The sequence below is a fragment of the Macaca fascicularis genome, chromosome 3 (assembly GCF_037993035.2).
Source record: "Macaca fascicularis isolate 582-1 chromosome 3, T2T-MFA8v1.1".
Taxonomy (NCBI): domain Eukaryota; kingdom Metazoa; phylum Chordata; class Mammalia; order Primates; family Cercopithecidae; genus Macaca; species Macaca fascicularis.
Genome location: NC_088377.1, coordinates 157959284 through 157975553, shown reverse-complemented (window position 1 = coordinate 157975553; position 16270 = coordinate 157959284). Strand labels below are relative to the sequence as shown.

The following is a 16270-nucleotide window of genomic DNA, read 5'->3' as shown; positions in this document are numbered from 1 at the left end:
ACATGTGATTTATATTGTTACTTTCTTATTTTAAAAATTGGAAACAGAAATTTCAGTTTATTTAGGATTAGCAAGAAAAGACTTTATAAAAAAGAAGAAGTATGGTGGGTGTGTGAATAGGCTATTTTATACTATTTATCATATGACAGAGAATTTATATGGTACCTCTTTAAGTGCTGGAAAACAAATAATTCAAGTACTAATGTAATTACTTTTAAAAATACATTCCGAATAAGCAATAACTAATGTATTTATTATTTTGAGTTTTTAATAAGGTAAAAATAGGTATGAAATGTTCCATATTTACTGTAATAAAAGCAATACACACATTTATAGGCTTTTAGAAAATTTATTACGAATTCTGAGGAAGTCTGCTCATCATATACCTCCCCCAGCCCCAAATAAAACAAACAACATGTTTGTATATAAAAGCTGGATTTACTTGGTACAAAATTTGAGTCTTTGAAAAAAATACTTAATGGAAAATCTCAATAAAAATTCATTTTGAAAGTAACCAGTACTGTTCAGAAATAAGGAAGTCACATATTACTTGTTAGAAGTCACACAGTTTTATTACAGAATTATGTGTATATATTTTGGGTTTAAAACTTGCCAATAGCTATTTGAAAGGACAGAAGTTCCCAATTTATTAAAATAGATATTTTATTAATCAAATGTTTTTGGTTTATCAACATATCCAAATGTTTAAAAAATGTTTTTAAATACAAAACATAACTATAAAGTCATGAGACTGATTGACCTTTTAAACTAACATAATAAAATCTATATGGTCAAAATGAGTGGTGGTGCTTTAAGGTAATGATTATGTGTCCCATCTAAGGATGCTACAATGGCCTAGGGCAGTTTTGAAATGTCTCTTTGCAACTACCTTCAAAAGGGTATGAGCTTCATAATTTAATCATTCATTTGATTTGGTCCCCAATAGTATTCCAGTTCAATCATCATTTATATTCACCAGTCCTGGCGATTTTGAAAAATCTTATTAATCTTATTTGTCACTTATAAGGGTATTCAAAGGAATGTCAATTCAGGTTCTGATGGTAATTCAAGCATTTACACACTTTTAAGATGTGTAAATTTTAGTAATTACATTATAAAGTTCTTTTTGGTATCATTTTGAAATAATGAGATTTTTCTTTTTTCTTTTCTTTTCTTTCTTTTTTTTTTTTTTTTTTTTTTTTTTTTTGAGACAGACTCTTGCTCTGTTGCCAGGCTGGAGTGCGGTGGCACACTGCAACCTCTGCCTCCTGGGTTCAAGCAATTCTGCTGCCTCAGCCTCCCAAGTAGCCGTGACTACAGGTGCACGCCACCATGCCCAACTAATTTTTTTTGTATTTTTAGTAGAGACGAGGTATCACCATGTTGGCCAGGATGGTCTTGATCTCCTGACCTCATGATCTGCCCACCTTGGCCTCCCAAAATGCTGGGATTACAGGTGTGAGCCACCTTGCCTGGCCCAGAAATAATGAGATTTTTCAAAGCAACATGATTCATCACAGTGAAATAGGACTCCACAGTTCAAAATGACAAGAATAACTTTATCCTGTGTTACATACCCATATTAGAGAACATCTTAAAAGTTTGCAGCTGTTAGTTTTTAGTTTATGCCTGTAGTTCAGTAGCCCAACAAGTTGACAACTCTCCTGTCTCTCTACATGAATCACTGTAGTTGAAATGGTACTAAAGTATCAGAAGTAACCTTTACTGTAAAATGTTAAATAGCACCAATATTACCTGAAAGTAAAGTGAAGCATTAATAGGAATGCTGACACAGGTTTAATTTCTAACTACTAGAGAGAAAGCATCTTCTAGACAAAATACTATTTAGATGTGAATTATTTTAAGATCACAGCCAGATAAATGCCAGTCATAAAACATTTCAGATTTTGCTTGGAAAAGTTAGAAAAGAAAGCTTTGTATATAGCTCTTTTATATTTTATTTTCAAAGAAGATGTATAAATGTTTACATAATCAAAACAGTGCAATCTTACCAATGAAGTTTACCTTGTGGGAGCTACATTTACTTATTTCATATATTAGTTCAACAACATAAATATAAATGCTTTTAAGCAATCTGATTAGAGCAACATTTATATTAAGTACAAAATATACAATAAAATGAAACATCTTGTTAAATAGGCCTGTAGGAAAACAATACTTTAAAGGAATACATTTTCATGAATCTATTTTCACATTTATTTGTTTTATTGTATCTGATAGTTACTATAATCATTGTGTGCTTTTGTTACTGCAGTTTCCAGGATCATTGTATATTCTAAGTATACCAGCGACTATATATGTAAAGGTAATTTAAAAAGTATTACTCCCAGAGTAAAAACAAACTAACAAACAAATAAGAAATCTTATTTTTAATGGGAAGTTGTGCATAAAACTATTGTAGTATTTTGATAGAAATGTCCCTTAATCATTATAAATTCATCATTATAAAATTTATACTATTGTACTAAAGCAAAACTGCCTGCCTTTAAATCTAAGTGGTGTCAACTTATCGTATAATTCTGGTTACAAAATTAGATACAAAATCTTTGGCTATTAATCAGAAAAGCATTATTTGAAAAGATCTGTCAATAAACATTTCTAAATGTGGTTGCTCATCTTAATAGTTTTCTTAATTAGAACAGCTAGGAAATGAACAGAACAGTGGTGCTTTTATGTTATAACAACAAAGAAGTATTACAGTATCCGAATCTCCAGACCTGGGGTCCAAGTATTCAGTCCTGGCTCAGTTGCAGGCTGACAGAAGAGAAGCTTCGTCCTACGCTTGTACACAATGGAGCAACGAAAACATCTGTCACACTCTTCCATATTGTCTGCACTGAAGGCAGAACCATTAGGCAGGTCTTTACAAAAGGCATTAAAATCCTGGAGTGAAGGAAGAGAGATGTGTGAGGATTGTTGTTGTGACCAAATAAGGTCTCTCTTGTACATATATGAAGAGATACAACACTGACCCAATTTACTTAAATTTGGTTAATCGTTTGAAATAAATAAATGAACAGTGATCACTGATAATGATTTGGGTTTTTTGTCCCCCTGATTCTCATGGAAATGTAGTCCCCAGTGTTGGAGGTGGGGCTGAGTGGGGATAATTGGATCATGAGGGTAGATGCCTCATGAATGACTTAGTGCCTGTGCCTGCCACCCCCTTGATAATGTGAGTTCTCAGTTAGTTTGCATGAGATCTGGTTGATTAAAAGAGTCTGGGACCTCCCCATTCTCTCTCTTGCTCCCTCTCTTGCCATGTGACATGCCTGCTCCTCCTTCACCTTCCACTATGAGTGGAAGCTTCCTGAGGTCCTTGCCTAAAGTAGATGCTGGCAGTGTGCTTCCTGTACAGCCCGCAGAACCGTGAGCAAAAATAAACCTCTTTTCTTTATAAATAACCCAGTCTCAGGTATTCATTCCTTCATAGTAATGCAAATGGACTAAAGTGATAAGATGCATAAAAATATGTTGCTTAAAAATATAGTCGTGTAGATAATAAACACTAATATTCTTTCTATTGGTGGCATGCTATCTGAAACAGTAAAACAAAAATAAATAAAACTGTGTCTTTATCTACCTTGTCTCTGCCAGTTAACATTAACCTGCTTAAGTCTTCGTATTTCCCTGAGGTTTTACTTCCTGATAGCCTTTCCTGTTGCCTCAGTCTATTTCCCTTTTCCTGGACCAGGCTAGATCGGATATTCCCTCATTGTATTTCTGAAGTACTGAAACAAACTTCTTAATCTTCACAAGTATCAAAAGGTATTATAAATAGATACTGTATTTCTGTCTTTCCTATTAGAGTTTAAGTTTTTTAAACAGTGAGGACATCCTTGACCCTTAGCAAATGTTTGAGCTAATATAAATTTATCATTCTTTTATGCCTTATGTTATTAACTATGCTTTATATTTTTAATTTTTCACAGTAATCACACACACTGAAAAGGGCTGTATGGTATAGTTGAAAGAGCCCTGAGATTGATGTTAGAACTTTTACACAAGAAAACTAGTCTATCCTGAAATTGTTATTTTTTTGCATGCTTGTTCCTAACAGAGCTACATATCCTTATGGTCCTCAGGATGGTTAATTTTATATGTAATTTTCCAAATAATGTTCTCTGTTGTAGTAATGTCCTCTGAGCACAAAAGTAGTTGTGAGATTTTCAGGCGCTGCTGGTAGCCTCAATGGAAGCTTTATTATTACCTGGGTGGGCGTAAGGGAGTCGGCTGATTTTCTTCGTTTGCTATTAAAATGACTTAAATTAGGGTCTGCTGTGCTTAGCTCAAAATGAAGGAAATATTAGGCAGCTTTCTGATTGATAGATATATTTTTAGAATATAGAATTATTCACATTGACTGTCTCCACAAATTATATTTGTGTTTTGTTTCAAGTGCTAAATATATGAAACATTTTTATATAATAGGAAAATTAATTACTAGGTGTTTCAGAGATAAATAGCTGAATAGACACCTCAATGATGACAACTTTAGACTTTTTATTCTATTATATTTCTCACTTGATGTGTGGTCTTGGGCATGTTGCTACAAATAAAAGTGTCAACAGGAGATTTCACAGAACTGGCTATGAGGATTGACATGTATTATGTACCTCTGAAATGTCTGTATGATGCCGTCATTATAATGTACAATAAATAGACCTATTTTAAAGGCAGAATATATAATGAAAATAACTATAACAAAATAACCTCAAAGTGGCCTTTTTCCTCTCTCTTTTTTTTTCTTTCTTTTCTTCCTTCCTTCCTTCCTTCCTCCCTCCCTCTCTTCCCTTCCTTCCTTCTTTTCTTTTCTTTTCCTTCTTTCTTTCCCTTTCTTTCTTCCTTTCTTTTTTCTTTTTTTCTTTCTTTCCCTCTTTTATTTCTTTCTTTCCCTCCTCCCTTACTCCCTTACTCCCTCCCTCTCCTTCCTTCCTTCCTTCCTTCCTTCCTTCCTTCCTTCCTTCCTTCCTTCCTTCCTTCCTTCCTTCCTTCCCTCTCTTTCTCTCTCCCTTTCTCCCTTTCTCTCTTTCTTTCTCTCACTCTGTCGCCCAGGCTGGAGTGTAGTGATGTGATCTCAGCTCACCGCAACCTCCGCCTCCCGTGTTCAAGTGATTCTCCTGCCTCAGCCTCCCTGAGTAGTTGGGATCATGGGCACTTGCTACTATGCTTGCCTACTTTTTGTATTTTTAGTAGAGACAGAATTTCACCATGTTGGCCAGGCTGGTCTTGAATTCCTGACCTCAAGTGATCTGCCCAGCTTGGCCTCCCAAAGTGCTGGGATTACAGGCAAGAGTCACTACTCCTGGCCAGAATACAATGTACTTTCTATTCTTCCTTAGGCTAATAAATTTTCTATCTCCATGACTCCTTAGATCTTTGTGTCCTAAAAGGGAATTTAGGACATGTCAAAAGTGAATCTTCTTGTTTCAGCAAAGCAGTTACCCACATTCGAGGAGTTCAGTTTATAGGGCGTTGTTAACTCATTCGATTTTATTTTTGTTTACTTGTATTCCCTAATTTTGGAGCAGAGAATCTAATGATCCTCTGATATCAAACTTAAGTTGTGTTCTCAACATCACAAATAGTTTAGCTTCTGAAACTCCAGGAAGTTCTGATTGACCCCAAATTTGGTTGAGGCTCAATGTGACCAAACACTTCTTAAGTAAATGTTATAATCTATAAGATTATATATTCCTCCCTTGGATAATAAGACCATAGGATAGAAACTTTTATTTAGTGTTGTAGTAATGGTAGTGTCATGCAGATTTCAATCATAGCAATTTACTGTACGAAAACTGTCTTCTAGAAATGATATTGCTACTATTGCATTTCCATCAGTTGGACATTTGTTTGCTTTGCATCCCAGCAAAAATAAGGGATATGGGTGCTCCAGCCACATTTGTTTGGTTATGATTCACTTATGACCAATAACCTGTGTTTAACAAACAGCAGCTATCTCTGTCTGACTGTAGTATGGAATCCAGCTAATTCACTGATTCCTAACGACATGTACTTCCGGTCTAGGATCCAACACCACCAGACTTCTGTGTTTTATTGTTGTTGTTTGTTCGTTTAAAGGATCTAAAATCCGATCTGTTTTAATGTTGTGACATGGTTCAAAGTTCCATTACTGCATATTTTCATACATTTGATCACCACTAACTTTTTGGTAAAAACAATACACAAGCCCCTGCTTTAAAAAAATAGATAAAAAGAAAACCAAAAAAAAAGTTTGCCCAAATGGGTTTGCAATTCTGTAAGGTCTGTCCTTGATCTGGTCTTATCACGCCATGGAAATGCAATCTATTAATGATAAACCTATTTTATCAAGGCATAAGCTAACTTTTAAGCATTCTTGTTTGAAATTACTCCTCTACTTGCAATCACAGCTGCCTGGTGACAAACATCTGACAGTTAAATATTAATGCCCCACATAGATATAATTAAAAAAAAAAGCTGAAGGTAAATACCTTTTATGTGGCTAAAAAATGGTGCATTGATGATTCACCAATTGAAGTACTATACAAAAACACCTCCCATTCTCAGAAGAGCCAGCTGGAAGGAGGCATTGCTTGGTTAATTGTAGTTTTACTTATATTTTTCCACCATTTAGTAAATGGGAAACTTCTTTTTTTTTTTTTTTCCCAAATTCTTTCACAAAAGCTTTGGGAAGTCTAGCTTTGTTGACTATCAATATGGTACTATACATTTCCAAATAGCTTCGTAGCCAGCATTTCACAATATGCTATGCGGTCACTAGTTTTTCACAGTTTTGAAAGTGAGAAAACTGACATAGAGGTTAGATGATTAGTTTTAGTTAATTGGGAATCCCAAATCTCATGCGCCAACTTAGGCATCTTAAAAAAAATTCATGTGCCAATGTCAGAATATAACTATCCATTTGACCTCCACAAAGCTGATCATGTACAAAGGCAAACATTTTCATTTCTCTGGCAATCTTGGCACCTTCAACATAGTTTAATTGTTTACAACCTTCAGTGATAAAATTAAATTGGCGTTCTTTGTCTATCCTTTACTTATTTGGTGAATTTTCATTTATCCTTTAAAAGTCTTTTTTGACTCCCTTCCCTCTTCAAAGCCTTGTCTGTTCTTCCCTCTTTGTCAGTTGCCGGTGTTTTCTCAGCATGCTCTCTGTACCTAGCCAGCTGCCCTGATAGGCCATGAGTAAGCTGAAGACGGACCCTATCTCTCATTCACCTTGGCCCAGTGTCCAGCACAAACTAAGCACTCAATCAATTTAGTTTGTTGAACTAACTAGCTAGCTAACTACTAAAGAAATTAAGATTCAGGTGGTATAGAGGAATAAAGAATAATTTGGTAACTTCTAACAGTGAACACTGAGCATAGATCAGGGTATGGAATATCGTATAAAGTGTAAGAAAGACATGGAAGTACCTCAGGTTATACTTTTCACGAGTACTAACCTGAAGCACTAGCGTGACAACTGTCGTGATACTGGGGATGATCTGAATACTCTTCCTCTCAGATTAAAGTGGATATTTTCTAATACAACAATATTTATTGGTAAAATATGACATTTTCCTTAAAAAACTTAAAAGAGGCTTAAGAATGTTCTCTACAGTTTAGGACACATTTTGAGTGTGAATAGAGTTACTCAAAACATCCTATCAATATCCAGGGGGCTTCCATATTTCTTTCCCCTTTAACTAGATGCCACTTCCATTTGTGTTTCATCAGTGAAAAAGTAATTTGGAGGCCTCATTCATTATCCCGCAGCTGGAGTTTTCATTCGTTTGTACTGGGGGACCCTCGCCTTAACTGCACACACCTCCCTTTCCTCTGGGTCCCATCCTTGCCACCTGCCAGGGGCAAAGTTGAAGCAGCCCCTCCACACCACTGCTCAACCAGGTCTGATATCCTCGTCCAATTCTACTGTCAGCGGCATTCTGCTCAGAGATTACTTTTGTTTTACCCCAGGCACAGGTAGTGACTGAATAAAAGGTAATGAAAGAAATAAGAGCCCTGCCTAGAACTGCAGGCACGAGTCACAACAGGGCCCTGAAAGCAGCCTGTGGCAAGAAGTATGGCTTCCAGGTACCCGCCTCCACACTCAGCCCAGCCTTAGGTATGCAAGGAAAATCACACCCCAGGAAAGACCGACATTCTTTCTCCTGTTGAAACTCCAAGCCCAAACTGTTATTCTAAAGGAAGCGCATGGCCTTTCAAGGCCTTCCAGTTCTTCCTACTGCTTGGGAACTGATGCGCGTTCCTCCTCCTGCAGCCGGCCTGGGATAAGGGGAGAGCAGGGGGCAGGTGGCGCAGAATATGCCCATGTTTCAGAAAGCTGGTCCACCCTGTGTGCCCCGTCTCACCAGATGTGCAGACAGCTGAGGGTGGCAAAGAGAATTCCCGCAATGAAGGCCAGGGGAATGGCCAGGAACACCGTCAGGAACTTGTACATTACGTATTTGCTGATTTCAAAGAGAGCATGGCTGCAGATCCACACTTTGTCAAAGGAGTGCGTAGTCACCGGCTCTGCGATCACATCCTCGAAGCCCAGCTGCGGAGACAGGACGCAGGGACCCCGAACCGTCAGCGGACCTGCCGCCCTGGGAACCGGGAGCGCTCTGGGCGGGGGAAGCAGGAGGGAAGGACGTGCTAGGGCATCCCCCTCTTCTCTTAGGGTCACGGTGGGCGCACAGGAACCTGGCTAAGAATTCCTGGCTACGCAGGCGGCGGGTGGCGCGTGGGACCGTGGGAGGGTGCGGGTCTCAGACCCTGCAGGGCCGACCCGGTGGCGAGGGTGGGACGGGGTGGGGCGGGGCTGAGGGGCGCCCGCACCTCCCGGCCTCAGCGGGGACCTGGGCCCGCCCGCCCCGGGCTTCACCTTGAGATGTGAGTTGAGCCGGTGGGGATCCCGGTCCTGGGCCGAGTCCGCGAACTTCTCGGGGTCGGCATACTCGAGGCCGCTGTGGTGGCTGTAGGAGTCGTCGTCCATGAAGAGCTGCACGTCCGCCTTCTCCGTCTCCAGTCCCATAGCGGCCTTGGTGCGCAGCCGCTGCAGCCCGGCTGGCGCGGTGCGGCTCCGGGTCCGCGCGGCCTCCCCTTCCCGTAGCGCCCGGCCCCGCCCCGCCTCGTCTCTCCCAGCGCGGCCCGGGCAGCGGCCGCTTCCCGCTGCGGGCTCCAGCCCCCAGCCCTGCAGTCTCCAGCCCCGCCCCGGCGCCCCGCCGCCCCTCCCCGCCCGCCTCCCCGGCCGGGGCGCTGGGAACCGTCCCCACGAGGCACAGCCCCGGCCCTGCCGTGGGCGGCGACGCCAGCAGCTGGGACTAGGAGGGCCTCCTGGTCACCCTGCTAGGCGCCCGTACTGTCATGCCTCAGAGCTGGCAGGTCGTCCCAGGGATGACAAAGGCCTTCCTGGAGGGATGGAGCCTTGTGGTTAGGAGCGCGGGGTGCAGAAGCAGGTCTGTGCTCACCTCCGGCTGTGTTTGCCCTGCGTGCTTCGGCCCATGGTGCTGGTACTGAGCCCCTGGGAACCTCAGCTGCCTCCTTCGCAAAATGGGAGCTGTGGCACCTGCTTCAGAGGTGTCCGTGAGAATTAAATGTGAATTTCACGTAAAATTCTAACACACATGGCCCATGGCCCGTAACACACAGTGATAAACTTCCGATCAACGTTGTTGCTGCTGTACTGAAAGGTAAGGAGCCACAAAGTACCTGAGTGCTAGGTGACCTGTAAGTGCATGTGAAGTTGGGTAGGCGAGCGCCCTGGCCCTAGAGTTTGTGCCTTCAGCCCTGAAGGGTGAGGGGAGATCTACTTTTTTTTACTTCCTAAACTACACCGTGTGTGTGTGTGTGTGTGTGTGTGTGTGTGTGTGTGTGTGTGTGTGTGTGTTTGTGTGTGTGGCGGAGTTTCGCTCTTGTTGCCCAGGCTGGAGTGCAATGGCGCGATCTCGGCTCATCGCAACTTCCGCCTCCCGGGTTCAAGCGATTCTCCTGCTTCAGCCTCCCAAGTAGCTGGGATTACAGGCAGCTGGGATTACCAGGCCCGGCTGATTTTGTAGTTTTAGTAGAGACGGGATTTCTCCATATTGGTCAGGCTGGTCTCGAACTCCTGACCTCAGGTGATCGGTCCTCCTTGGCCTCCCAAAGTGCTGGGATTGCAGGCCTGAGTCACCGCGCCCGGCCTCCACCTTTTAATTTTCCTTTGAACCAGACTCTCTTGAAAGATTCAGGAACCTCTAAGATGCAGTCACATCTGTGATTATCTTGTAGGCAGCACAGAAACAGAACCCTAGCACAAAGCCACATTGCAATGGATGAATTAGCCTGCTGACTACTCACGCAAAGGTTTTCAGAAGGGAGGAGTTTGCATGTTCATAAAGGGCTTTAGGGTCTGGCAAACATATACGTGTGTTTGGGGAGGAAGGGCACTTAGTAAAAATTTGCCAAAAGCAAAACAATGAGAACTAGGCTTGAGGTGCAGGTTGCTCAGAGCTCAAAGTAGGCATGTGGTAGGTATTGCTGGATACAATGTATTTGTAGCTTGAACATATCAAATCCCTTTAGGTGAACTGGATTTGAAGAATTACTTCTTCCAAAAGAAAAAAAGATCATTTTTGAAACAGCAAAAATTACAGAAATAAAAAAGAACAGGAACAGAATGAGAAAAATGTTTTGGGGTGGGAGGCGAAATTCAATATTTCTAACAAATAAAAAGTTTCCCTGCTGCTACCTCAGTATATGAATGGCAGTGTTGTAACCCTATGGAGTGTTACAGAGTTGAATCTCATGGCTATGGAACCCCTCCTCTCCCAGACATCACCCTGCTTACCCATTCCCTTCTGTTTTACATAGCTTTCCCACTTTTATTTGTGTTCAATCAATTCCAAAGTGATGACTTAGACATTCTACTCGTTGCATTTTCTGTGCTTCTCCACCTTGTCCATTCTCCTGATGAGAATTGGAACTCTTCTAGAATTGTTGCCCAACAACTGTTCATTAAAGTGAATAGAAGACATGAATCCTTATGGGAATCCATAATATCAATTGTGAGGAACAGAAAAAAAAGAGATAATTTACATCCGAATACCATTTCATAAACATTTATTTTCCTTAAAATTATAATCCCAGATTTCAAGGTCTCACCCAAAGAAAAAAGTCACTCCCATAGAACGAGAGTGGACTTATGTAGTGGGTAAAAATCTGACATTAGCACTTCTTATAATTCTTTGTCCTCATTATATTTACATTTCCCATGGGATTATTAGGACATTTGAGAGTTATCACAAATAATTGACTTGTTTTCAGGAAGTGGCCAAGAGGACTATTTAGATGATAGCTTCTTTCGTAAAATGATAGGTATTTAAAAAAGGTGTCCCTAAAACCCATCTAAGTGAAACCCATCTGGATTTGTTGTATGCAGCATAGAACTTGAAAGGAGAGGATTCATTTATTCATCCATTTGCAATTTTTTATTGAACAATCTCCTCTCCCATGGGTCAGATCTGGTGAGGTTCTTATTTTGATGAAATTCTTATCCATTTCAGCATTTTAATACATAAGATTTTTTTGAAAGAAGCTACAAAAATGACTTTGCTTATCCTATTGTTTAGTGTTTAGATAAGGTTAGTTATATGGTTTGGATTTGTGTCCCTGCCGAATCTCATGTGGAACTGTAATCCCCAGTGTTGGAGGTGGGGCTTGGTGGGAGGTGATTGGAGATTGGATCTTGGGGGCAGAGTTCTTAGGAATGGTTTAGCAACCACCCCCACCGCCACCCCCGCCCCCGACCCACAGCTGGTACTGTATAGTGAGTGAGTTCTCATTAGATCTTGTCCTTCAAAAATGTGTGGCTCCTTCCCCTCACCTTTCTTTGGCTCCTTCTGTGATCATGTGAAGTGCTACTCCCTGTTTCCCTTCAGCCATGCATGTAAGTTTCCTGAGGCCTCCCCAGACGCTGAGCAGATGCCATCATAATGTTGTACAGTCAGTGGAACTGTGAACCAACTAAACCTCTTTTCTTTATAAATTACCTAGTCTCAGGTATTTCTTTATAGCAGTGTGAGAACGGACTAATATAGTTAGCTACTGTTTTTTTCATGGGGCTTAAACCAGAGTGATTCCCACAGCAATGGCATCTGTCCTTATGAACATATAGGAAAATTTACCAGGAAAGGGAAAAGAAAGGAGGTGGGTGGGTGCTAAATGGCTGAGCACATTCTAGTGTCTTCTGGACCACAGAATTACTCTCCAATAAGCACTTCCTACAGAGTTTAATTGCCCTGTAATCCAGAGAAATTAAAAAAATTATAGTAAGTTCATACTGGTGCATTTATCTTCTGACTTATTATGTATCTTAGCTTCTGATAAGAGGGCTGTTCTTTAGATGGTGTATTAATATATTTTAGAAATAATAGTCTGATGATAGATTAGAATTTGTGAGAAGGATAGTTTATAACCATTTTGTTCCTCACTTCTTTCAGCACAGTGTCAATGGAAGAAGGTTATTTTTCTGGAGCATTGAAAATTGCATGGCAATGCTCTTATGAATAAAAATATCTATTTTTTTTCCGTTCAGCTTTTTTTTTTTTTCAAATCACAGATGTGTCATATTTTTTTCCCTGTATAACTCACATACAATTTTAGTCAGGGTCTGTTTTTCAAACTGCCTTTGAGAAAATTGGTATTAATGAAAATGCAGTAATAACTTCTTGATCTCACTATATGTTTTAATAATATTTAAAGCATTCGGATTAGACCAGGGTTTCTCAGTCTCAACCCTATTGGCATTTTGGGCCAGATCATTTTTCCTTGTGAGAGGCTGTCCAGTCCATTGTAGGATGTTTAGCAGCATCCCTGGCATCTACCCACTAGATACCAATAACACTCCCAGTCATGACAGCCAAAGTATTTCCAAATGTTGCCAAATGTCCCCTGGGGAGCAAAATCACTTTTCCCCTTCTTTCCCAGGCTGAGAACCACTGAATAAGACAATGTTGAAACAGTGCTGTGTGAATTAGAAAAATTAAGCTCCAGCTCTTCATTTACAAATCCATGCTTAAGAGAAATCTCAGAATTGTATACCAATGTATTAGAAACTCCAGGGCTAGGCCTGGCACAGTGGCTTATACCTGTAATCCCAGCTCTCTGGGTGGCTGAGGAGGCAGACATAGTGAGACCAAGTCTCTACAAAAAGTAAAAAACCTAGCCAGGTGTAGTGACAGACGCCTGTAGTCCTAGCTACTAAAAGCCCAGGAGTTTGAGATTATAGAGTTTGAGGGCACAGAGCAAGGCCCATCTTAAAAAAAATAGAAAGAAACCCCATGTCTTTTTGAAATTAAACTTAAGAATATTTGTCATGTAAAATATTCAGAAGAACCTATTACCATTGACTAATTGCAAATGTTTCAATACAATGTTGGTATTAATGAATATATATTAACCCCCACTCCTTTCCCCTAGAGATCAACAGGGAGCAACTGCCAAGGCCTCAAGCCCTGTCTACCTTGCCTGGCCTCCTATACTTTCCTCACAAAGGGTAGGATTGTTTAAATGATTATATCTGGAAAAACACAGGCTTGGGACTTCTTGATCTGTAAGATTCTATCTTAACATTATAAAATTCAGTGATTTTTGGCAATCTTCAGCAACTGAATAGCGTTTGCAAGTTTTAAGTGACCTTAACTGAGAAATCCATGGACTTGCTATTGGGAGAGCCAGGCAGTTGCTTACCAGGTTCTTCAAGCATCCCCTCCTAGGCTTGCTTACTGTTAGCAAGGACAAAGCTTGAGAAATTTGGAAGGACCTGCTGTTTCCGGCATAAGCCACTCTCTCTGTGGCTTTACATAAACTATTCCTTGCATAACTCCTGTCTGCTACTCCTTCTTTATCAATGCATCTTTTAATTTCCTCCTTCTACCCTCCAACTCACCCTCCACCTTCCACTATCTGCCCCCCCTTCCAACTGTCCCCCCACCTCCCCAATACAGAGGACATTTCCTCCACAAAAAAGTTTAAAGGAATAGATAAAAATGTCTGCTATTAAAGTTAGTCAATAATCAACTTTGCGGTGTGGTGCCACATGGTTGCATGGTGTTTAATAAAAGTTTCTTCACTTTTTTCCCCCTGATTTACCACTTGTCTTTTTGTTCACAATTTGTGTAAAATAAGTCTTGCATCAGTGGACCAGGGAATTTTTAGCTTAATATTAAGAAACAGTAGCTTGTTGGTAATTGTTGCAAGCTTGATCTTCTGGCTGTTTCAGACAGCACCTTCTCTGGTCAAAAATCCCTCTCCATTTACTAGAATTTCCAGAATTAACTTTTGTTTGGCAATACCTGGCAATTAGAAATGAATGAGGAAGAAGGTACACTCTTGAAAAACCTGTATTCGCAGTTAGAGCTGGTAGGATAGGTCATTTCGTTCTCATTAAAAACAATGTATGACAATTAATTTTAGATTTATGTTATCCTGTGTTCCATAAGTAAAGGATATTCCTGTTTAATCTTTTGAGTATCCCATGGATTTATGAAATACTGTATATACAAATAAGACATCTCTATAGGACGTTGATATTTTATCTTTGCAGAACATGAAATGGGCACTAATTAACTTTGGTTGTGCACTGTTAAGTTAAACTCTCAATGAGTACAACTTCCTCTGTGTTCAAGTGGAAATATCATTTCTACAAAGCTGCAGAGTTAAATGTTTTCCAAACACCAACTGAAATGTGCACAGCAAGATTATTAGTTGCTAAAACAACGGATCTAGAGGTTGTTTTGGACAAAACATTTATTATAGCTCAGTTTGAAGCCTTTGTGTTCCCTAATCTTCTTTCTTTTTACAAATGTTATTCTATTTTTTATTTAGAGTTAATGCAAGTTTTAAAAACTAACATAGCTAATCTACTACATTAGCCAAGAGAAAAAAAAAATGGGAAGACTTTTTTTTTTCCAACAAGTTTTAGCCTTATTGCATATTTCCAATACAAAAATAAGAGCAAAAGTACAGAATGCCTTCCACCTGGATCTTGCAAATTATGGCTTTGGTGTCTATCAGGTGACTTTTAATGCTTGAGAGAATCATTTATGAGTAAAGAGCAAAGAGAATCCAACTGCACAAAGCAGATGGAAGACTGGGATGCAGCCAAGGGGTTGGGCAGAAGAATTTTTAGATTATATTTTCCTAACAATAAATATCTGGGAAGATTTTTGTTTCCAGAGAGTTTACTAAAAAAAAGTTAGTCTATTTCTGTTCTGTGGCTACACAAAATAGTAAGGCAGATTTCTACAATACATAAAGGCATAAAATAGGCAATTTAGATGTCTGTATCTACTCTTTCTGGGCCACTGAAGCTCAGTGAGACCCTCGGTGTCTGCCAACTGCTTATTAAGGTCTCAGTTTCTTGTTTAGAACAGCCTAAAGATTGGATCTACAGGTAGTTAATAAAGAAAGTACTCTTTTAAATACATTGTAAATAAGACTGTTGACATTATTGAGTGTCTGAATGAAGTAATTCTTCTCTCGTTAAACAATTACTAAATGGATAAATGTCTTATTTCGAAAGCAACTTTAGTAGATGTTTGCATTTTTTTAAAAAAAGAGGAGGAAGAGTAGAATCCTTCAAAGCCTTCGGAATAGTCTCATCATGCTAACCTTGAAAGAAACAACATTTTACTGAAATATGCATTATTTTCTATAACATCTGTGTTTATGTTACCATTTCACTTTTGGGAAATGATAACAATTATGTGTCAAATAGAGTGACTCCCCCCTGCTTCATAATAGTGAAAATACATTAAATTCTGCTTGTTACTTATTGTCCATCGATATACGTTCATATAATTACACACAGTACTAAAAGGTATGCCTTTTTACCTTTTAAAAAGCATTCCGGTCATTGGAAACTCTTGGATAAACAAGTCGCTAGAAATAAACTTAGATAGTAAAACATTGTGGTCCTGAAAAGCTGCACACTACTTTATTTGGAAATAGTAGAATTTGCAGAATGTTGCTATAAAGGGCATGCTACTCAAATTACTTGGTTCTGAAGACTTTTACTATGAAAGCAAAGTATTTTCTGAAGGAGTAGAGCACAAATAGCTAAATGTTTGGGGCAAAAATAGAGTTATTATATTATCATTTTGTAAAATCCTCTCCAGTTTCACCATGTGTGTATTGCATGTTTAAAAAATGGTATAACATGAGAAATGAGAGATGTCGAATGACTAACTGATAGGTTTAAATGACTTAAAAGTGTAGAATG

At 39.6% G+C, this 16270-nt stretch overlaps 1 protein-coding gene across 2 annotated transcripts; it reads right to left on the bottom strand.

Moving 5' to 3' along the window:
* Positions 1-329: 329 nt before the first annotated feature.
* Positions 330-9150, bottom strand: CAV2 (caveolin 2). Of its 2 annotated transcripts, none has more exons than XM_045388528.2 (3): positions 8894-9150; positions 8379-8633; positions 330-2904 (listed from the first exon to the last, which is right to left on the bottom strand). In XM_045388528.2, the coding sequence occupies exons 1-3, from the start codon at positions 8962-8964 to the stop codon at positions 2754-2756; spliced, it is 477 nt and encodes a 158-aa protein (XP_045244463.2). In that variant the 5' UTR covers positions 8965-9150; the 3' UTR covers positions 330-2753. The 2 variants fall into 2 exon arrangements, with proteins under 2 accessions (XP_045244463.2, XP_005550632.2); XM_005550575.4 differs by having other exon boundaries at positions 8379-8566.
* Between the last annotated feature and the right edge of the window lie 7120 nt (positions 9151-16270).

Excerpts from the sequence above, each read along its gene's own strand:
- CAV2 (XM_005550575.4), bottom strand. The coding sequence starts at position 9,043 with ATGGGACTGGAGACGGAGAAGGCGGACGTGCAGCTCTTCATGGACGAC. Across the intron at positions 8,567-8,893 it reads GGCTCAACTCACATCTCAAG|CTGGGCTTCGAGGATGTGAT; the intron begins GTGAAGCCCGGG and ends CTGTCTCCGCAG. Across the intron at positions 2,905-8,378 it reads CTCAGCTGTCTGCACATCTG|GATTTTAATGCCTTTTGTAA; the intron begins GTGAGACGGGGC and ends CCTTCACTCCAG.